The sequence below is a fragment of the Python bivittatus genome, unplaced genomic scaffold (genome assembly GCF_059951505.1).
Source record: "Python bivittatus isolate LINGU-HERP-01145 unplaced genomic scaffold, Pbiv_v1 ctg000020_np1212, whole genome shotgun sequence".
Classification (NCBI taxonomy): Eukaryota; Metazoa; Chordata; class Lepidosauria; order Squamata; family Pythonidae; genus Python; species Python bivittatus.
Window position 1 is genome coordinate 98797149 of NW_028277030.1, and position 23012 is coordinate 98820160.

Here is a 23012-nt window from a genome sequence, read left to right on the forward strand (position 1 = left end):
TGAGTTACTTTCCAGATACCAGCTATTTGCTAGTATGCCTCCTTGGAGATCACCTCCATCTTCCATATCCTATACATGTCCTTTTTAATTCTTCTATGTCCTGTACATCTCCCTTTTAAGTCAAAAGGTCCCTATGCATCCAGACTGATTTTCTAAGCTGCTTCCCCCATTTTTTGGAATGGTGTATTATTATATTCCAGTGTCTTATTTTTTAGACATTCCCAGTTCTCCTGTGCTCCATTCAACCTGACGATTTCTGTCCATAAGATCTCACCTGGTACTTCTAAGCTTGTTGGATTTGCCTCTCCTGAAATCTACTCTACATATATGACTCTGCTTCAGTTTCTCTTTCATGTTCCCAAAGTTTCCACTCCTTTTATCTCTTCAGTTATTCCTTATTGGCTCGGATCTAGCCTTTATCTGTTCCTTAACCTTTTGGAAAACGAAACAGCAAGACTACTGAGGAAGTTGGAGTCCTTTTGGTCTTGGCTTCCAATTAGTTGTCCAGTTGGTTGAATTTTCCCATTATGATCTCTTCCTAAAAGTGATGTAATCTGATCCAGGATGGCAGCATCCAGGAATTCTGCCTGCTTGATGGTTCAGTCCTTGCATTCCACTTGTTGAGCTTCACCGGGTTTTAATAATGCTTACTGTATTTTCACTGTTTGTTCCTACAATATTTTCTTTTTCTACCCAGTTAATGCTGAATATTGAATTATAGCATCGCTGAAGTACAATATATCTGGAAAGCAGTGGATTAGGAAAAGCTGATTTAATGCCATATATCAAATGGCTGAGAGCCAGTATGGTGTAGTAGTTAAGGCAGCAGGCTAGAAACCAATCTAGTCCTGCTTAGGCACAAAGCCAGCTGGTGACCTTGAGCCAGTCACTTTCTCTCAGCCCTAGGAAGGAGGCCATGGCAAACCACTCCTGAAAAACCTTGCCAAGAAAACTGCAGGGACTTTGCCAAGCAGTCTCCAAAAATTGGACACAATTGAATAGATAGATAGATAGATAGATAGATAGATAGATAGATAGATAGATAGATAACAAAATGGCTAATGCCAAAGATCCAATGCAATATATTGGATTAGCCACCAAAAGCCCTCCTCTGGTTTTTCTTATCTCATTATGCTCAAATTTCTGGCCAAGAGGGCACTGGTCACACTCATCACAGTGGAATATAGGAGGTGTCTTTCCAGTTTACTGTTTCTACTGATTTTACTAAAATTTTGACAACTTGATTGTAGTTTTCAGAAAGAATCTACACATTTTCAATGATCTACAGATACCATAAGTGAATATAAAATATATTCTAAGTAGTGTCTGTAAATGTAATGGAGAATATATTGACTTTTAAAATGTAGAAGAGAAGTGAAATATTGATCAAACATGGCAGACTGATTTGAAATAACTTCTTTTTCCTTGCTCTTAAGGTGACTGTTGGTTGTTGGCTGCCATTGGTTCCCTGACTCTCAATGAGGAACTCTTGCATCGGGTTGTGCCCCATGGACAGAGCTTCCAGGAGGACTATGCGGGTATTTTCCATTTCCAGGTAAAGGCATGCATTTTGCTACAGGAAGTGATTCATAGTGAGACCTTGCTCACTGACAGCTGTATGACAGAATGAAAGAAGTGCCGTTCAGAAAAAGCACTGTGTCTTATTCTAACATAACTATGCTTATTTTGCTCGAGGTAAGCCTGGCTATAAATTCATTATTCCTTTCTTTTTTTTAATTCGTCAGATATGGCAATTTGGTGAATGGGTAGACGTGGTAATAGATGATAGATTACCAACCAAGGATGGAGAACTTGTTTTTGTGCACTCAGCAGAGTGTCAAGAGTTTTGGAGTGCTTTGCTGGAAAAAGCTTATGCCAAGTAAGTGGTTGCTGTTGTTTAGTTCATTAGATTGCTGAAATAGAGATGGGTGCTTACTTTCTCCAGCAAACTCTGTTTTGTATTTGTTTCTTTGCTGTACTCCCCACCTCCTGTATAGCTGGAGTTCACTGGCAGGGTTTGCATATATCCTACTAACCCTAAGTTTTGTTTACTACACAGGTTGAATGGCTCTTATGAAGCCCTGTCTGGGGGCAGCACCACAGAAGGCTTTGAAGATTTCACAGGTGGTGTGGCGGAAATGTATGATCTCAAGAGACCACCACGCAATTTATCTAAAATCATTCACAAGGCCCTTGACAGAGGATCTCTGCTTGGCTGTTCCATTGATGTAAGAAGTGCCTCTGAGAGGGGTTCATGAAATGCTAGAGTTTGGGTACTGTAAGAGGATTGGAATGCTTCCTTTATTTGGTTCTGATTTTTAGAAGCCTGATAGGAGGCCAGAAGTAAACAGAATATAAGATTCAGTCAATGGAGGTTTATCAGAGTTGAACAGTTGAATGGGCCTGTGTTAATTGAAGTTGTTTTTGTTGTTGTTTAGTCGTTAAGTCGTGTCCGACTCTTCGTGACCCCATGAACCATATTGCGCCAGGCCTTCCTGTCCTTCACTGCCTCCCTGAGTTTGCTCAGTTTCATGCTCATTGCTTCAGTGATGCTATCTAACCATCTCATCCTCTGCCGTCCTCTTCTCCTTTTGCCTTCAATCTTTCCCAGCATCAGGGTCTTCTCCAAAGAGATCTCTCTTCGCATTAGGTGACCAAAATATCTGAGCTTGAGCTTCATTATCGATCCTTCCAATGAGCAATCAGGGTTGATTTCCTTTAAGATTGACTGGTTTGACCTCCTAGCAGTCCAGGGGACTCTCAAGAGTCTTCTCCAGCACCACAGTTCAAAGGCATCAATTCTTCGGCGCTCGGCCTTTTTTATGGTCCAGCTCTCACAGCCATACATTACTACTGGAAAAACCATAGCTTTGACTATGCGGATCTTTGTTGGCAAGGTGACGTCTCTGCTTTTTAATATGCTATCTAGGCTTGCCATAGCTTTCCTCCCAAGGAGCAAGCGTCTTTTAATTTCATGGCTGCGGTCTCCGTCTGCGGTGATCTTGGAGCCCAAATAAATGAAGTCTGTTACTGCTTCCATTTCTACCCCTTCTATTTGCCAGGAATTGATGGGTCCAGATGCCATGATCTTCGTTTTTTTAATGTTGAGTTTCAAGCCAGCTTTTGCACTCTCCTCTTTCACCCTCATCAAGAGGCTCTTTAGTTCTTCTTCACTTTCTGCCATTAGGGTGGTATCGTCCGCATATCTGAGGTTGTTGATGATTCTCCCTGCAATCTTAATTCCGGCTTGTGATTCTTCCAGCCTGGCATTTCTCATGATGTACTCTGCATATAGGTTAAATAAGCAGGGTGACAGTATACAGCCTTGTCGTACACCTTTCCCTATTTTGAACCAATCGGTTGTTCCATGACCGGTTCTAACTGTTGCTTCTTGGCCCGCATACAGATTTCTCAGGAGACAGGTAAGGTGGTCTGGTATTCCCATCTCTTTAAGAATTTGCCACAGTTTGTTGTGATCCACACAATCAAAGGCTTTTGCATAGTCAATGAAGCAGAAGTAGATATTTTTCTGGAACTCTCGTGCTTTCTCCATGATCCAGCGAATGTTGGCGATTTGATCTCTAGTTCCTCTGCCTCTTTGAAACCCAGCTTGTACATCCGGTAGTTCTCGGTTCATGTATTGCTGAAGCCTAGTTTGTAGGATTTTGAGCATAACCTTGCTAGCATGTGAAATGAGTGCAATTGTGCGATAGTTTGAGCATTCTTTGGCGTTGCCCTTCTTTGGAATTGGAACGTAAACTGACCTTTTCCAATCCCGTGGCCACTGTTGCGTTTTCCAAACTTGCTGGCATATTGAGTGCAGCACTTTAACACCATCATCTTTTAGTATTTTAAATAACTCAGCTGGAATACTGTCATCTCCACTAGCTTTGTTGTTAGCAATGCTTCCTAAGGCCCACTTGACTTCACTCTCTAGGATGTCTGGCTCAAGGTCAGTGATCACACCAGCGTGGACATCAGGGACATTAAGATCTTTCTTGTATAGTTCTTCTGTGTATTCTTGCCACCTCTTCTTAATCTCTTCTGCTTCTGTTAGGTCCCTGCCTTTTTGTCCTTTATCATGCCCATCTTTGCACTAAACGTTCCTTTCATATCTCCAATTTTCTTGTAGAGATCTCTAGTCTTCCCCATTCTATTGTTTTCCTCAATTTCTTTGCATTGTTCATTTAAGAAGGCCTTCTTATCTCTCCTGGCTATTCTCTGGAAATCTGCATTCAGTTGTTTATATCTTTCCCTTTCACCCTTGCTTTTCGCATTCCTTCTTTCCACAGCTATTTGTAAAGCCTCATCAGACAGCCATTTTGCTTTCTTGCATTTCTTTTTCTTTGGGATGGTTTTAGTTGCTGCCTCCTGTACAATGTTACGGACCTCCGTCCATAGTTCTTCAGGCACTCTGTCTACCAAATCTAATCCTCTAAATCTATTCATCACCTTCACTGTGTACTCACAAGGAATATGATCTAAGTCATACCTGAGTGGTCTAGTGGTTTTCCCTACATTCTTCAATTTAAGCCTAAATTTTGCAGTAAGAAGCTCATGATCTGAGCCACAGTCAGCTCCTGGTCTTGTTTTTGCTGTCTGTATAGAGCTTCTCCATCTTTGGCTGCAAAGTATATAATCAATCTGGTTTCGGTATTGACCATCTGGTGATGTCCATGTGTAGAGTCGTCTCTTGTGTTGTTGGAAAAGAGTGTTTGCTATGACTAGCTTGTTCTCTTGACAGAACTCTATTAGCCTTTGCCCTGCTTCATTTTGTACTCCAAGGCCAAATTTGCCTGTTATTCCGATTACTCCTTGACTTCCTACTTTAGCATTCCAATCCCCTATGATGAAAAGGACATCTTTTTGGTGCTAGTTCTAGAAGGTGTTGTAGGTCTTCATAGAAGCGGTCAACTTCAGCTTCTTCAGCATCAGTGGTTGGGGCATAGACTTGGATGACTGTGATATTGAATGGTTTGCCTTGGATACGCACTGAGATCATTCTGTCGTTTTTGAGGTTGTACCCCATTACTGCCTTTCCCACTCTCTTATTCACTATGAGTGCAACTCCATTTCTTCTAAGGGTTTCTTGCCCACAGTAGTAGATATAATGGTCACCCGAATTAAATTCACCCATTCCCATCCATTTCAGTTCGCTGATTCCCAAGATGTCGATGTTCAATCTTGTCATCTCATGTTTGACCACATCCAGCTTGCCTTGGTTCATAGATCTTACATTCCAGGTACCTATACAATATTGTTCTTTACAGCATCGGACCTTCTTTTCGCTTCCAGATACATCCACAGCTGAACGTCCTTTCGGCTTTGGCCCAGCCGCTTCACTCTTTCTGGAGCTACTTGGAAATGCCCTCCGCTCTTCCCCAGTAGCATATTGGACACCTTCCGACCTGAGGGGCTCATCTTCCGGCATCATATCTTTTAGCCTTTTAACATTGTCCATGGGGTTTTCTTGGCAAGGATACTGGAGTGGGTTGCCATTTCCTTCTCCAGTGGACCACATTTTGTCAGAACTCTCTGTCATGACCTGTCCGTCTTGGGTGGCCCTGCACGGTATAGCTCATGGCTTCACTGAGTTACGCAAGCCCCTTCGCCACGACAAGGCAGTGATCCATGAAGGGGGTTAATTGAAGTGGAGCATAGCAAAGGTTAGACCACAGAGTTCCTTTTCCATGAAACTTTAGTTGGTGCTGTCATATGATATAAAGGTTTTCTGAAGATCATCCTTCAAAGACTTTCCAAGCTTTCACCTTTTATTTCTTTTTTTTAAGTAAGAAAAGAATATCACTTTCAAACATGAAAAACTAGAATATGTAAATGTAGTATTTTTATTATTTTATTCTTAAATTTATATGCCGCCCATCTCCCCCAGAGGGTGACTCTGGGCAGCTTACATTTAAAATCCAAAACAATAAAATGAGACCATAATCGATTAATCGTATTCTGGGATGCTTGCCAAGCATGGATCCTGGATTCACTCTCATTTGATTTATTTGCACATTACAAAACTTCTGGCATTTCTGGGCTTGTTTAAAATGTGAAGTAGGTAAAAATAAAGTCAGAATGTACACACAAGGGCACATTAGTTTAAGCAAAAGAAATATTGTCCACAGTGAAGTTACCTGTATTTCTGAGATGGCTTTTGTTTTTTCTTTTTTTTTGTTCCCCTTTATTCTGAAGGAAAAAATGTACAGGATAGGCTAGAGAAACATTTCCAAATATGTTATGGAACATATTAGAGACTAATCATTTAGTTTGGTATTGATGTCATCTGCATTCTTCTGAATGCACTAGCAGGCATGCAAGTGAATGCTCACTTTTGTGTGTGTGTGTGCCTTTGAGTCAATGTTGACTCCTGGCAACTGCCTGGACAAGTCCCTGCAGTTTTCTTGGCAAGGTTTTTCAGAAGTGGTTTGCCATTGCCTCCTTCCTAGGGCTGAGAGTGAGTGACCGGCCCAAGGTCACCCAGCTGGCTTTGTGCCTAAGGCGGGACTAGAACTCATGCTCTCCTGATTTCTAGCCTGGTACTTTAACCATTACACCAAACTGACTCTGAAGCTCACTAACATTTCAATACAGTGAAATCTTTTAAAAAAAATTTAAGCTGTGGCTGCTACTAGTATATTTAATAGTTCATGTAACCCATTGTAACAGATGATGTATTGGCATTCTCTGAAGGTTAAGGAGCATAACTGGGAAAAAGAATCTTATGTCCTGGCCCTGAAACATGAATTATCTTCAGATGAAAAATTAAAACAACTTGAAGCACTTGCTAGAGCAAATCCAGAGGGTAAACCCAGCATCAGTAACAAGAAAGTAGCTTGCTTCACTACTACTGATTTTGTTCCCAAAAACCCAGACACTAAACTAAAAATTATCCCATCTGCATGAACACTATTGCCTCCAGTAGAGAGAAAGATGGTTAAATGGTGAAGGAGATGGCAGTGCGTGGCCTACCTGAAAGTAGGCCTGGCTGTAGGAATCAGGATAAATTTGCTATGCTCGGGTAATGTTGGGAACTCACCTGAGTGCAATACAAAGCTGGAAGAAGTCTCTGCAACAGCCCAACTTTGCATACCATATTTTGCTTTGGACCATGAAAGATGTCAGCTCAACTAGGTAGACCAGACTGAGAAACCAATGCCATATAGGTCAAGACTACTTTTATTGTAACAGCTATAATAACAGAATCTTGCAAGTCTGCATGTGCTACCCCCCTCCCTCACTTATTATTGTGTGAACTAGGGAGGGGCTTGTCTGAGACCTATTCTCAAGTTATTTTCTTGGCCTGGGCTCAAGCCTTACTTGTTTGGTAGTAGCGCTTCCCCATCCTTCAAGGCCATTCCCTATATCCTCTATAAAAGCCTATTTAGAAATCTCAGCCCTTAGTTAAGTAACTACATTGGGGCAAAAAAGTATTTAGTCAGCCACCAATTGTGCAAGTTCTCCCACTTAAAAAGATGAGAGAGGCCTGTAATTTTCATCATAGGTATACCTCAACTATGAGAGACAAAATGGGGAAAAAAATCCAGAAAATCACATTGTCTGATTTTTAAAGAATTTATTTGCAAATCATGGTGGAAAATAAGTATTTGGTCAATATCAAAAGTTCATCTCAATACTTTGTTATATATCCTTTGTTGGCAATGACAGAGGTCAAACGTTTTCTGTAAGTCTTCACAAGGTTTTCACACACTGTTGCTGGTATTTTGGCCCATTCCTCCATGCAGATCTCCTCTAGAGCAGTGATGTTTTGGGGCTGTCGCTGGGCAACACAGACTTTCAACTCCCTCCAAAGGTTTTCCATGAGGTTGAGATCTGGAGACTGGCTAGGCCACTCCAGGACCTTGAAATGCTTCTTACGAAGCCACTCCTTCATTGCCCAGGCGGTGTGTTTGGGATCATTGTCATGCTGAAAGACCCAGCCACGTTTCATCTTCAATGCCCTTGCTGATGGAAGGAGGTGTTCACTCAAAATCTCACAATACATGGCCCCATTCATTCTTTCCTTTACACGGATCAGTCATCCTGGTCCCTTTGCAGAAAAACAGCCCCAAAGCATGATGTTTCCACTCCCATGCTCCACAGTAGGTATGGTGTTCTTTGGATGCAACTCAGCATTCTCTCTCCTCCAAACACGACGAGTTGAGTTTAGACCAAAACGTTCTACTTTGGTTTCATCTGACCATATGACATTCTCCCAATCCTCTTCTGGATCATCCAAATGCTCTCTAGCAAACTTCAGACAGGCCCGGACATGTACTGGCTTAAGCAGGGGGACACATCTGGCACTGCAGGATTTGAGTTCCTGGCGGCATAGTGTGTTACTGATGGTAGCCTTTGTTACTTTGGTCCCAGCTCTCTGCAGGTCATTTACTAGGTCCCCCCATGTGGTTCTGGGAGTTTTGCTCACCATTCTTGTGATCATTTTGACCCCACGGGGTGAGATCTTGCATGGAGCCCCAGATCGAGGGAGATTATCAGTGGTCTTGTATGTCTTCCATTTTCTAATTATTGCTCCCACAGTTGATTTCTTCACACCAAGCTGCTTGCCTATTGCAGATTCAGTCTTCCCAGCCTGGTGCAGGTCTACAATTTTGTTTCTGGTGTCCTTCGACAGCTCTTTGGTCTTGGCCATAGTGAAGTTTGGAGTGTGACTGTTTGAGGTTGTGGACAGGTGTCTTTTATACTGATAACAAGGTCAAACAGGTGCCATTACTACAGGTAATGAGTGGAGGACAGAGGAGCCTCTTAAAGAAGTAGTTACAGGTCTTTGAGAGCCAGACATCTTGCTTGTTTGTAGGTGACCAAATACTTATTTTCCACCATGATTTGCAAATAAATTCTTTAAAAATCAGACAATGTGATTTTCTGGATTTTTTTCCCCATTTTGTCTCTCATAGTTGAGGTATACCTATGATGAAAATTACAGGCCTCTCTCATCTTTTTAAGTGGGAGAACTTGCACAATTGGTGGCTGACTAAATACTTTTTTGCCCCACTGTACATTGTTTCTGAATCTTGGTTGTTGGGAGTAACTTTTTCTTCTACAGTTTGTACTAAGGTTGTGTGTCAGACTGATACATTTTATTGCTCCTGCTGGTTCTCTGTCTTTAGTTTCATGCTATCTGATTCTAACTGGAGGGGCCAAGACACCTAAGTTATTGTGCAATATGGTATATCCTTTTTCTCAGATTACAAGTGCATTTGACATGGAAGCAGTTACCTTCAAGAAACTAGTGAAGGGTCATGCTTATTCAGTCACGGGATTGAAAGAGGTAAGTTTCTCTTTGTGGAGTTATAAATATCAATTCAAGGATTTAATTACATATGTAAGTAGCCTAATGTCTCAAATTTGACAGGTGGAGTATCGTGGCCGGCAAGAAGAGCTAATTCGTATAAGGAATCCCTGGGGTCAGGTGGAGTGGACTGGAGCATGGAGCGATAGGTGAATCATAGAATCATAGAGTTAGAATGTACTTTAGAGACATCTAGTTCAACCCCTGCTCAGTGCAGGATCCACTAGAGCATCTTTGACAAATGACAATTCATGTTTGAAGGTCTGTAGTAAAGAACTCACTGCTTCATTTGGCAGCTGTTAACATTGGCTGACAGCTTGTACAGTCAAGAAATGCCTCCTGATATCTAGCCTGAACCTCCTTCCTTGTAATTTTAACTTTTGGTGGTGGTCCAGCCCTCTGGGGCAATAAAGAGTAAGTCAGTTCCTTCTGTGTGATAACCCTTCAGATTATCACTGCTATCATATCGTCTTTCAGGCAACTTTTATGTCAGCTAAACCTAGCCAGTTCCTTTAACTGTTCCACACAGAGCTTGTTTTCCAAACCCTTCACCATCTTGGTAGCCCTCTGAATTTGCTCCAACTGTCCTTTATGAACAGTCCAGTCCCGGAACTGGATACCATATCCCAAATGGGATCTGATTAGGGTAGAGTTTATGTATTATTTCCTATGATCTGGCTTCTGTTAATGTTCCCCAAGATAGCATTTGCCTTTTTAGCAGCTGTACCACATTGCTGGCTCACATTTAAATTACAGTCGATAAGTACTGGAAGATCCCTTTCACATGTACTACTGCCAAGCCTGATCTTCTCCATCCTATATGAACATACTGTATTTCCTACCTAGAAGTAGAACTTTTACATTTTTTCTGGTTAAATACCATCATATTAATTTCAGCTCACTTCTCCAGCATGACTGGATCCTTTTGGATCTTTTCTCTTTCATCTAAAGTATTAATCAGCCCTCCTAGTTTTGTGTCATCTGCAGACTTTGTAAGTGTCCCCTCAACTCACTCATCCAAGTCATGAGCATGACTTGGTCCTATTACATTATTTCCTGTCCAATGGTCTTTGATACAATCAGTTTGTATGTGTGGCTGTGAATTTTCAAGACATTTTTAGAAAGTAGAGAGGCTTGTCCATTTAGTGCAATCTGAATTACTCTTTGGGGCTCTGGGCAGGAATTTTTCCCAGTTCTACTTGAAAATGCCCAGGATTGACTGTGGGATGTTTTTTCATACAAAATATATATTCTGTCACTGAGCTAAAACCCTTTAAACCAGCCCTTTGCTGTTCTTTAGTAGTAATGTTCCCAGCTAAAATTGGAAGTAGTGCAGCAATACAGGGAAAATAGCACAATTGCCTTTTTGCTGTAATTTTAGCTCTTCTGAATGGAATGAAGTGGATCCCGATCAGAGGGATGAATTGCAACTGAAGATGGAAGATGGTGAATTCTGGTAAGTTCTGAAATCTAGGGGATAGTTCATTCTCTATGTGTGCTGTACACTAAGCGTGTACCTTAATGGTTCCTAAAACTTTGGCAAAATGTACAATGGTACAGTATGCAAGACTAAATATTTGCCTCTTAAAATATGTTTATGTTAGAACTAATGCATTTAGAAAGTAGGGGTGCACAAATACTTCAGAAGAGGTATTTTGGAATGCATAAGACAATGGATAAAGAATGTATTTTTGAAGCATTAAATTAGCTATATCTTTTTCCAGATGGATGCAGTTGCTTCAGACAGCATGGGTGCCTCTGTATGCACTGCTTTATATGTAAAGGCAGCTGGAATCAATTTTTTTTTAGATTTTTTTATCCCGCCTTAATTATTTTTATAAATAACTTAAGGTGGCGAACATACCTAATACGCCTTCCTCCTCCTATTTTCCCCACCACAACAACCCTATGAAGTGAGTTGGGCTGAGGGAGAGTGACTGGCCCAAAGTCACCCAACAGGCTTTCATGCCTAAGGTGGGACTAGAACTCTCAGTCTCCTGCTTTCTAGACTGGTGCCTTAGCCACTGGACCAAACTGGCTCTAAAGTACCCACCCAAACTTGGAAAAAGATGCATCTATTTAACAGTTTTAAAAAAGGTACTTGTACACACACGCTTCTTCCCATCCAAGTTGGTAAAATAATAACAACAACAACAATAAATAAGTTTTGCTGAAGGAAAATCAGCATGGATTCTGCGGAAGTAAACCCTTCCTCGTCAGCTTTTTAATGTTCTTTCAGACATGTTTCCAGACATGTGGATGGAGGCAATCCTGTCCACATTGTATATTTGGATTTTCAAAAAGTGTTATCAGAGTTTATCTGCAAAGGGTCTTGAGTAAACTTAGCGATCATTGAATAAGAGGACCTGTCATTTGCGGGACTGCTAACTGGTTAAAAACTAGTAAACAAAAAAATAGGAAAAAAGGGGTGATATTCTCAGTGGGGAGGAATAAGAAGTAAAGTTCCTCAAACATCTGTTGAGACTATTACTTTTATATTTATTCATAAATCATTGTGTTTTGTAGTAAGCAGTGGATTGGCCCAGTCTGTGGGTGACACTAAAGTATTCAGAGTGATAAACCACCAAAATTGATGGTGAAAAGCTCCAGAACCATCTTTTTTAAAATAGGTTGAATGTTCAGTCAAATAATAAATGCAATTCAATATAAGTAAGTGTAAAGTGGTGCACAATGGAGCAAAAAATATACACTGATGGGAACTGAGCTATTTGTAACTAACCAGGAAAGGTATCTCAAGATCAGAATAGATAGTTCAATGTAGATGTCAGCTCAGTGAGCAGCAGCTGTGAAAAGTGAATTCCATGCTAGGAATCGTTAGAAAAGCAATTAAAAATGAAACTGCCAACGTTATACAAATCTGCGGTCCATCTGCATTTGGAATACTGTTTGCATTCTGATCACTGTATTTGAAAAAGAATATAATAAAGCTGGAAGAGGTATGTAAGAAGGCAGGTAAAATAATAATGAGGTTCGAACACTTACTGTACAAGAAGAGACTGGAATGCTTAAAATTCTTTAGCTTGGAATAAAGGCAACATGATCAAGGTGTACAAAATCACATGTGGCGTGGAAAAAATAAGCAGGGAGTAGTTTTTCAGTGAAACCAGGTATCTGCCTGGAAGGAAATTTATAATAGATAAAAGAAATACTTCTTCACATTGCATGCAAGTATCCTGTAATAAGCTTCCCAAAACCAGTTGCAGGGGAGCAACGTTGAAAGAGATTGTGTTTCCATTTCCTGCTTGCAAGTACCCTGGAGGCACCTGGCTGGCTAGTGCAAAAAAGAAAATGATGGACAGGCTTTGACCTGGTCCAGCAGGACTATTCTTACAGTCTTAAGAGTGGTGGTTCTGATTATTTTCTTCTGGTGTAAGGCGACACTGAGACCATCATATCTGCTTTTGATATTGTTCTCACTATGTCTTTTGTTCCTTCAGGATGTCTTTTCGAGACTTTATGCGTGAGTTTTCTAGACTTGAGATCTGTAATCTCACCCCAGATGTTCTGACAAAGGATGAGACAAAGAAATGGCACACTACATTATTTGAGGGGACCTGGCGACGGGGCAGTACAGCTGGAGGCTGCAGAAACCATCCAGGTAATACAGAATTTCTCTGCTTACTCCACTGTCTTCTCTGTCTCAGTCTTGATTACTATATACTGTATCACATATAGTATATAATATTTAATTAGATTAAAAACGGGCACCATCATGATGTACAGCAATCCCCTCTTCCCTATTAAGAGGATAGAAATCTGAAAGTCAGCTCTCTGTTACTTTTTATACCTTGACCTGGCTTCTTCCTGGATGTTATTCATTTCTAATGATGTCATCTGAGTTGTGGTGCTGAGAATGACTATACTTATCCATTCCTCTCGCAGCTACATTTTGGATTAATCCACAGTTCAAAATCAAGCTTTTAGAAGAAGATGATGACCCCGAGGATGATGAAGTGGCTTGCAGCTTCTTAGTGGCCCTGATGCAAAAACATCGAAGAAAAGAGCGCCACGTCGGAGGAGACATGCACACCATTGGCTTTGCTGTCTATGAGGTAACACCAGATGGTTTTCTGGTCTCCCTTTTCTGCAGCAAAATTTACAGAAATTTGTTCCTAATCTTTCTCTTTTTCTCTCTCTTCCCCCCACCCTACAGGTTCCTGAAGAGGTATACCCTGAGCTACCCCAATCCATTATCTGAACTGTTTGTGAAGGTGGAAAACAGCTGACTGAAATGGGTTGAGATATAGATAGTTGTCATAATTATTCCACGCAGCATTTGAAAAGTGTGCTTTCCTCATATTTGAAACCATCGCAATTTGTCCACAATTACTTTGATGGCTACAGCATGGGTTAGATACTCAGTGCTATATATCTTCTGAAACCTAAAGGAGTCAGTTGCTACTAATGGGGTATAGAAGCCTGCCTATATAAAAAAATTAATTGTGTGGGTGTGTATGTACATTTTTTATTTCAAGAAAAGTGTTTTGACTTGTATCTTCTCCTTTATTCTTTTGCCTTGTGTGTGAGTATGTGTACACACACATGCATATATGATGGTTCCTTGACAATTGAACAGCTGTATAGAATACCTGAATTGCTTCTCTCCCAGTCCCAGGGCTGCCAAAGCGTTCATCTGAAGAAGGACTTCTTTCTAAGGAACCAATCTCGAGCACGCTCAGAGACCTTTATCAACTTGCGGGAAGTGAGTAATCACATCCGCCTACCACCTGGTGAATACATCGTAGTTCCCTCTACCTTTGAGCCTAACAAAGAAGGAGACTTCATCCTGCGTGTCTTCACAGAGAAACAGTCAGACACAGAGTGAGTCCATGTTCTGTGAGCTTCTCTAATATTATGGGTTTGTTCCAGAGTAACCTTTAGGTTTTTGTGCCTTCTATCTGGAAATCTCCTGGGGTAACGAGAGTTCCCTTGGAGGAAAAGGAAGCTGCTGGGTGCCTAGTAGCACAACAGACCTCAGTTAGGTCTATCTCTGAGTAGAAGGCAATAGAAGTAGAATTTTTCCTCTGTCTTCTAAGTGTCTATATATTGTTTCTTTTTTAGGGTGCTTGATGACGAGATCTCTGCAGATCTACCAGATGAGGTGAAGTCTTACTACCAAGGGGCATTATTTATTTCATTGTTCTTGCCTTCTTCAATCCAATATCTGCCAAATGGCTTGGACTTGCATTCTCATAATCTCCTTATACCAGCGTTGTCCAAACTTGGCCACTTTAAGTTGAGTGGACTTCAACTCCCAGAATTCCCCAGCCAGCCATGCTGGCTGGGGAATTCTGGGAGTTGAAGTCCACTCATCTTAAAGTGGCCAAGTTTGGACAACGCTGTCTTATACAGTGGCATTGAAATCCAGCCCACTTCACAGACACAGATTGAGAAAGAGCTGTTCTATATTATGCTTTTGAAAGCCATAAGATTGGCAAGGGCTTGGTAACACTTGCGTCTAACTTGCATGTTTCCATACTTGGTTAACCATTCCAAAAACCTGACTGTTCCCTTACAAATTAAAACAGGCTTGGATAGAAGGAAAAATAAGAAAGGAACAGAATTGAAACAAGGTGATCCAAATGCTGCAGAAAAGAAAAAGAAAGAAAAAAGGAATAAAAAGGTTTTAAATTGATTTTAATGATGGGAGGGTATAATATATCTTCAGTTTAAGTTTATACATAGCTAGACATTTCTAGAAGATTCCAAGTATTGTTTAGTGTAAACATTGTTTTATCCAAGTATTGTTTAACCTAGAAGAATTCAAGTATTGCTTAATCCACTGTAGCACCCATATAATCCCCTGGCACCTGCCAGGACCAATGTTGACTAAACAGGCCCTTTGTCCCAATTTTGCTCCTTTTAATTGAGAGGGAAAGAGAAGCTTTAAAGTGTCCATTTCCTTTGCATCAAAGGGGACTCAGAATTGCTGTAGCACGGCTGTCAGTGAAGCTTCCCTCCCCTTGGCTGTGTGGAGGGTTTCCTTACATTTGAGGGACTTGAATTAATCATGACACCATAGCCAACGCTTGGGGAGTAGAGAGGATATAGATGAGCAGGAGATTTTTCATGCCTCCCACATTACACCTTATGTGCCCTTGTCCAAAAGGTAGTCTGTCGATGGCTCAATCAGATCCTCTTATTTTTTGTTTCCTCAGGAAGAAATATCTGAGGATGATATAGATGAAAATTTCAGGAACATGTTCCAGCAGCTTGCAGGAGAGGTAAATATTGTGCCTTAGCTTTCTGTGAATTCTTTCTTCTTAGTTGTCATGTAGAGTGAGCAGGATGCAAAATAACAGCTACTTATTGTGACTAACATAATAGTGGGCAGGTTTTGAGGACACTGCCATTTAGAGCCAATTTAGTAGAGAAAGCAATAGACTTGAATCAAAAGTCTTTAATATAACTTTAATATAACTGCCTTCAAGGTCACCTTCTCTGAGCCTAATTTGGTTCATAGGATAATGTGGGGTTAAAGTGAGAGTTGAGAGCTCATGTATATCAAGCTTAGGAGAGTAAAACAAAAGTTTGATTAAAAATTCATATATCATGAAATAAAAACTGGTCATTTTTAAAAGAGGTTGTTATTTGCTTATTGAAATAAATTATATTAGCAGAGTTCCAGAGTCAAAACTCCCATGACTGTATCCAATGTTATGATCTTCAGTGGTGTTGCAACCATCCCTTGACACACATTTGTAGACTGCCCCAGGTAGTATCAGTGTGTGAGAAGTTATCAGTAACCTACTTTCAAAAGAAAATGGGACGTTTGTTACCTCTGAACAATTACAAGCAACTAATTCTCAATTCTCCATTATTCCAGGACATGGAAATCAGTGTCTTTGAACTCAGAACTATTTTGAACAGAGTCATCGCTAGACGTAAGTACTGTTTAGTCATTCCAGGATTATAGGAAATCAGATTTTTACATCTTCCTTTCCATATATGTATTCCAAGGGTTACTTTAGAAATAGCTTCCTCTATAACTGTGGCCCTTTTTCTTCCTTTGGCTAGACAAAGATCTGAAGACTGATGGATTCAGCATGGATTCTTGTCGCAACATGATCAATCTGATGGATGTATCCTCTCTGCTATGGATGAGAGAGATTTCCTGGTCATAATAAAACAAAGAAAGCAAAATATGCTTCATGTAGCCTATTCCATGTTAAGAAAATTGCTGGGCTTCTACATTATTCTGAATCACAAATTATCCAAAACCATTTTAGTTAGTCTAGCTTGTTTTGTGCCTGTGTACAGTTTGTCCAGGCTGATAAATAGTCCAGAAGTGTGTTAAGATTGTTTATGATACTGTACTAGAGATTATTCATGCTCTGTATATCGCCTTGATACCCTGCTCACAAACATATTCATTCGAGCACCAGTAGTAAGGCTTACAAACATTATGGGTGGAGAGTTAGAGTTGAAGATAAACAACAGATCGCAATAGAAACAAATAACCTCACCTCTCCTTTTGTACTTTGTTCAGTTTTTCTTCTTCTACAGAATCACTGATGTAGCACAAGGGAGCCAGAGCTGATCACTGGGGAGAAAAAGCCCTGCAGAAATGAATGGAATTAAGCTATGAGATGAAGCTACTTGTTATTATTTTAACCTGAGACTCTTCAGGGACAACAATGATGGCCAAGTGGCTTTGTGAACAAGCTTTAGCTAGGCATGACATCTTTCTGACATTTTTCTTACCAATAATTACTTGGTGCTGTTCTATTTATCCCCCCGTTTGAGAACTCTCGAGTTTAACTTAAGTGTCTAGATCAGCATATATGGACAACTGCATTCTAAGGTACCAATATACAACTTTAAAAATAGTTAGTGAGTAGCAGATTATTGTGTGTTGGGGTGAACATGGAAAGCCTGGAATCTTGTCAAAATTATTTATGAGCTCTGTATACATGTTCTGGCATCTCTAGGTGTTACAAAGAGATAGGGCACTATTTCCCAATCAGTTCACCGATATTTCCCCAGATTTTCAGATTATAGGACATTCTTTTTACATTTTAAGTTCTCTCCTTGACTGTTTTGCTGTTCAGAAAGATGGCAGTGCTCGTCTGGGTCTTGTAGAATTTCAGATTTTGTGGAACAAAATCAGGAACTGGCTGGTAAGAAGACAGGTTGCATGTATGTGTGGTCAGCACAGCTTTTGGTGGAAGGAAGGTGTTTAAAGATGGTAATAGAGTATGGGTAAAGGAATCTTACCACCATTTTTGTTTTTTTGTGTGCGTATGTGTGGAGCAGAATGTCTTTCGCCAGCATGACCTGGATAAATCAGGAACTATGAGCTCTTATGAGATGCGTCTGGCCATGGAATCAGCTGGTAAGTCTAGAAGAGAAAATGCTGAGTTGGTAGGTGTTGGCAAGTATTTAGCTCCTGGTGCCAATACCACTTTCACATTCTGATTGGGACATCTATGAATTTGAGAACATTAATGAGAATTGCAATTCTGTGATGACTAAAAAATATGTTCTCTACTTGATGTTATCATGGAAAGGTACAGAGAGTACAATAATTTCTGCTCCTGCCAGAATCTCCCAATTCTTTTGCATATTTTGAAAACAAAAAGAAGAAAACAAAAATGGTATTATGCCCATGGAGCTTTTCCTGCCCATGACTGTACAACTCTTTAATGAAAAAGCCTTGAGCATTCAGATGCCTCTAAGTATGGGGTGTAGCTTTGCTTCTCCTCTTTTCATCTTCAGTTAGTGCAGTAGTAATCCAGACTTAGTTATCGTTATGATTCAAGAGAAAGTGATAGGCCTAGTCCTCCAGATCCTGTCTTTACCTAGACATGATCCAGGAGAGGATTTTTAGCTCCTCTGATTCTGAGGAAGTTGCCTTCAGAGCTCAATTTCCCAACCAGCCACATTTTAGCCTCTTATAGCCAATCTAATAATTGCTTGTTAAATTAAATGAAAGAGATGCCTTTCTGCAATTCAAGGATGCATCTATCGTGCTCCTTAACTCAAACTGCATTATTAAGAGAGCTTTTCCATGGAGGAGCAAGATAGATGCATCGTTTCCCCTTCATTGTGCATTTAAGGTGTGATTTCCCTAAGAAAGATTCTTAGGGAAAACATCTACCCCGGGGTCCCTCCTTACTCCCTCCAAGGAATATCTGCTTTTGTGGTAAAACAAAAAACTTTAATATGACCTCTTACTGCAAATACATGCAGATCAATAAGTTGGTATTTCCATTGCATTTCCTCCAAGCATGATAGGGTTTGCCTCAGCCTTTAGCAGGAATTCATTGGTGAAGAAAATCCCCTCCAAGCATCATTTTTCAAATTTAGCCAGGACATTTGGCAGCACCTGCTACTGTGTAATAAACAGGTAATTCCAGCTACTTGGTGACTGTAGGCTACTTCTAAAAATATGTCATCTGATGGGCTTCTACCTAATGTTGTTTGACTTTCCTGACCTGAGTTTTTCTGGTCTGTTCTAGTATTCCTCCTGGCTTCCACTCTGCCAAAATTAATGGTCCATTTTTACATCTTTAGGTTTTAAACTGGACAACAGGTTGCATCAAGTGATAGTGGCACGCTATGCTGATGAATCAATGGGTGTGGACTTCGATAACTTTGTCTGCTGCTTAGTCAAGCTGGAGACTATGTTCAGTAAGTGCTTACAGTGCTGGGGCTGAGAAGGCAGCCATCTCCAGAGGCAATTAATAACCCTCATTTAGGTACATCTCTAGGCTTGATGTGTGAATATCTGCATTATTCTTGCAGTGCAGCAAAACAACTTGATTGTAAAAAAACAGCTGTGCTAAACCAAATCCTATTGAAATATAAATGAATTCTACAATCAGCTGGTTATAAAATTCATTTATACCTCCATAGGAGTTGATGTAGCATAGCAATGTTAGCTCTGCAGATGAGGCTGTGTCTAGCTACTGAGGTAAACTGGGTCATTACCAAAATCAAGTAATTTCTTTAGTGGTAATCCATTCCTTTGATTGTTCAAGCTTTGATGTGTGAGCTCCTTTGGGGAACAAATTGATGGAAAAACTGGAATAAACATTCTTTAGCTAAATGGCTTTTCTATATTATTTTTAAAAACTTTGTAGGATTCTTCCGTAGCTTGGATCCAGAAGGCACTGGGAGTGCTGTGATGAACCTTGGTGAGGTAAGGAAGTTAAGACTGTTTTTTTTAATTACCGCTTTTTACTTTTGGAGTCTCTTGGACATCATCTGGATGTGGCAGAAGCAACATGTTGCCCACAGGTATGGCATCTCTAATCCTGAGATGTAGCAATGAATAAGAGGCTGGTATAAACATTTAGAAAAGCATCTCAGATTCAATGCCAAGAGAGGTAAATTACTCTGATGGCAGAATTTAGAAAAAAGGTCTAGATAAAAATGCTAATAATGAAAGATCAGATGGAGAAAAGTTGCAATAGTTAAGCCAGAGTGTAGAAAAGAAAAAACATGCTTTTGCTGTATGTATATATGCAGAGAGACAGACAGACAGACAGGTAGATATATAGACAGACAGACAGACACACACACACACACACACAGTGAGAGGAGCAAATTAGAAGAAGGGATGGAGGGAAAAGACAAAAGTTTAGACCTGGTTGATAGATAGTAACATTATCACTGGATTGTAGGAGAGAAAGACTTGGGAGAAAACTGAGTTTTGTTTTGAGTACTTTACTATTGAGATAGTGATGAAATATCCAAGAAGGTATTTCCATATCCAAGGAGAAAGGACAGACATTTGCCAATGCAGGGCTGGATGAAAAAAAAGTCACTGTGACAACATATGACAATTACAATAGCTTCACCGCTTAATTCCTATATAATTTGGCAGATTATAGCATAGTATATCATTCTGAGCAGAAGGGCATTCATTGTTGGTTTCGTTTCTTCACAGTGGCTGACATTCACAATGTGCGGCTAATGCAATGATGGAACTTCATAAAGACGACCTGATTGGACTGGGCTATCCCAAGTGCCTTCTGCATGTCAGATCTACAGACATAGGATAGCCCATCAACCCTATCCCTTCTTTGCCATCCCATCCAGTCCAGAACCTGCTTTCTTCTTCCTCTTGGCAACAGACGCAACAATATCCTGTGATTTATGTTCTCTCAGATTTGGGTGTCAAAGCTTCTTCAGGAAGCAGGCTATTTCCTGCTGTAAGCATAGCTTTTGACAACAGTATTTAGGGACTGGGGGAAAGTGAGTGAGGAGCATGGATGCATGTTTGTTCATTCATTGCATGCGAGTTTTACTGTCTTTATTGAGCTTATCAAGAGGGACTGCCTTCAGAGTTAGCAAGAGGCAGGATTGCCGTTAAATTGCTTCCCCTGATAAATTAGTCTTTCCCTCTTCACTAGCTACAGCTGATTTTGATCTTGCAAGAAAGCCTCACTTGCTTTCTCTTTGCTGGGCAGTTCTGCATCTACTTCGCTTTTTTTCTGATAAGTTCAGTGGGAAGGTTAGAAGGGGAATTGTATCCCTAATTCAGCTTTCAACACAATGGTTTCTGAAGTAATGCGATGACTCCCTGAAGTGGTGCCAAAGGTTGGTGAAATCAGGCATTTGCCAAGACGACTAAGAAACCCCACTGTCACAAAGGGCCACTATTTTCACTTCTTGAAGGAACCAACAAAGTCAGAGGCAGCGTGGGACAATGCTCAGCTTACAAACTCTGTTTCTTCCAAGGGATGGGACTGCCCTGAGAGTCCCTGTATTTCACGAACTGTACCAGAAACAGAAGTGCTGCATGTTGAAATTTCTCTTTGCTCTCCATTAGATTAGAAAAGCTAATCATCCAAATCATTAGAGAGGCTCAGCTAAATAGGCTGTCCTACTAGGCTTGTACAAAACCTTGGAGAGAAAATGGTTGGAAGACATCTTTACCAATGACCACACTGGAGAGTGTGGCCCCCTCCCCCCATTCCCTATGTAAGAGCAATCTAAAAAAAAATTATTAAAGTTTTAAAAACTAATATAAAAATAGTAAAGCATACTTAAGGGTGTGCTTTCCTATTATTTTCTTATTTATCTCCACTAAGACTTGGAGATTTTTAATGTTGAAAATACTTTTTTTTTTTTAAAGCAAAACTAAAGTGTCTCCTGAATTTTATGTGGTACACATAGTAGATGAGAACATCTACGGATTAGGAATACAGCCTTCTATTTCAGAATATTTTCTGTTTCTATGCAACTAAGGATATTGCTTTTGATAGGGCTTGGTGAATGGGCTGCGCTACTGTTGAATTGTAAGCATAGATCAGATCACTACATGCCTTGTGTAAGTATTCCAAGCTTTTTTAGAAGAGCAATATCTATGTACAGCAAACTTAGCTTAACTGAAGGAAAAGGTTATTTCTGAGTATTGTTACCAATCATGCCTCTGACTTGTCCTTGGCTAAAAATCCTTTTTTTTTTTTTTTTCGGTGCTTGTAGCTTTAATATTCTGAAGGTATCAGAGTGGAATAAAATGTCTAAACAGGAAATACATTACTTGTAGATCTCTTCTTACTATTAAGCTACTGTAGTGCTAATGAATAGAATATCCTTTCAGGCAATGCTGTGTATCCTACATTGACTGAATAAGATCAGGCTAAATTTTCCCATCTAACCTGCAGTCTCATCCCTCTGCAAATTTCCTACTTGCACAGTGAAGTAGCTTGTGCAAAATGGGTGTTCTATATAGATGTGTTCTCAAAATTGTGTTCTTATTTTTGATTAACAAGCACAAAACAATTATTTACAAGAATAGCTGCTAAACCTTGATGCTTTACTTTAGAAATGTTGCAGGGGGGATCCTGTGGCACTAAAGGGAGATTTAAAGGCTGATGCTTTACTAACCAAGTAAGGAAATTATTTGTGTCCTCTTGGCTTTGGTACGAAGAATATTCACTTGATTAAAAGTATGAGGTCACCACTTTGTAATCTGTTCCTCAAAAAAAGGGGGGGAGACCCTAGTTTCTGTGCTCAAATTAAGTCACGCACACTAAGAAAATGCAAATTTGCAGATTGCATACATTCTTTAGGTTTCCAGAAACCTTTACAAAAACTGCTACCAGAAAGTGGGAGTTAAAGATTAAGATTAAAATACAGATGTGAGGTTTAGGTAGTCACGTCTCAGCAGGGGAAAGAATGGCCAACGTGCTGAACTAGAGCTACCCAGATCTGTGCTACAGAAGTTCAAATAACTACTAAGTGGCACCAGAGAATTAGTTTTGTGCATCTCTTTCACATAACGTTGTGGTCATCCACAAACTCCCTATTTCGGTTGCAATGATGGAATATTCCCCTGTGTGATAGTGGTCCAAATGCTTTCATGCCCTTGATTGTGTGCGGAGGCTGGCAGTGACCTTAGCGCTTTCTTCCAAGGATGTATATGCTCTCCTGCTGTCTTAGCCCAAATTGTAACATACATAAAATAATAGAAATTAATCACATTCGGTTCATACATGTTTTGTGTTCGTGTGCACCTGTGTGCAATTCCATTGATAGTGGTTAAAATTGTTGAAAGCAAATTGATTTTATTAGGAACCATTTGTTAAACCAGATTTCATAAATATTTTTAGAAAGACTTGCAGAATACTTTTAAAAATCCTACCGCTCAGTTGCATCCAAATTGAAATATGCATTACCAACAGCCAATTATGAAACACCAATAGGATAAAAATGCCATTTA

At 40.1% G+C, this 23012-nt stretch overlaps 1 protein-coding gene across 1 annotated transcript in view; it reads left to right on the plus strand.

Annotated features, from left to right (window-relative positions):
• CAPN11 (calpain 11) overlaps window positions 1-21370 on the plus strand; it is a 47587-nt gene extending 26217 nt beyond the window's left edge. The window contains exons 4-22 of the mRNA XM_088145135.1: window positions 1437-1555; window positions 1746-1879; window positions 2060-2228; window positions 9212-9295; window positions 9380-9465; window positions 10698-10772; window positions 12775-12935; window positions 13220-13389; window positions 13491-13502; window positions 13947-14158; window positions 14399-14438; window positions 15496-15561; window positions 16164-16221; window positions 16355-16419; window positions 17389-17457; window positions 17594-17672; window positions 18854-18970; window positions 19423-19481; window positions 20232-21370. Coding sequence (XP_088001261.1) covers window positions 1437-1555; window positions 1746-1879; window positions 2060-2228; window positions 9212-9295; window positions 9380-9465; window positions 10698-10772; window positions 12775-12935; window positions 13220-13389; window positions 13491-13502; window positions 13947-14158; window positions 14399-14438; window positions 15496-15561; window positions 16164-16221; window positions 16355-16419; window positions 17389-17457; window positions 17594-17672; window positions 18854-18970; window positions 19423-19481; window positions 20232-20258 — 1802 coding nt within the window. The 3' untranslated portion in view covers window positions 20259-21370. The remainder of the gene's footprint in view (window positions 1-1436; window positions 1556-1745; window positions 1880-2059; window positions 2229-9211; window positions 9296-9379; window positions 9466-10697; window positions 10773-12774; window positions 12936-13219; window positions 13390-13490; window positions 13503-13946; window positions 14159-14398; window positions 14439-15495; window positions 15562-16163; window positions 16222-16354; window positions 16420-17388; window positions 17458-17593; window positions 17673-18853; window positions 18971-19422; window positions 19482-20231) is intronic.
• The last annotated feature ends 1642 nt before the right edge of the window (window positions 21371-23012 follow it).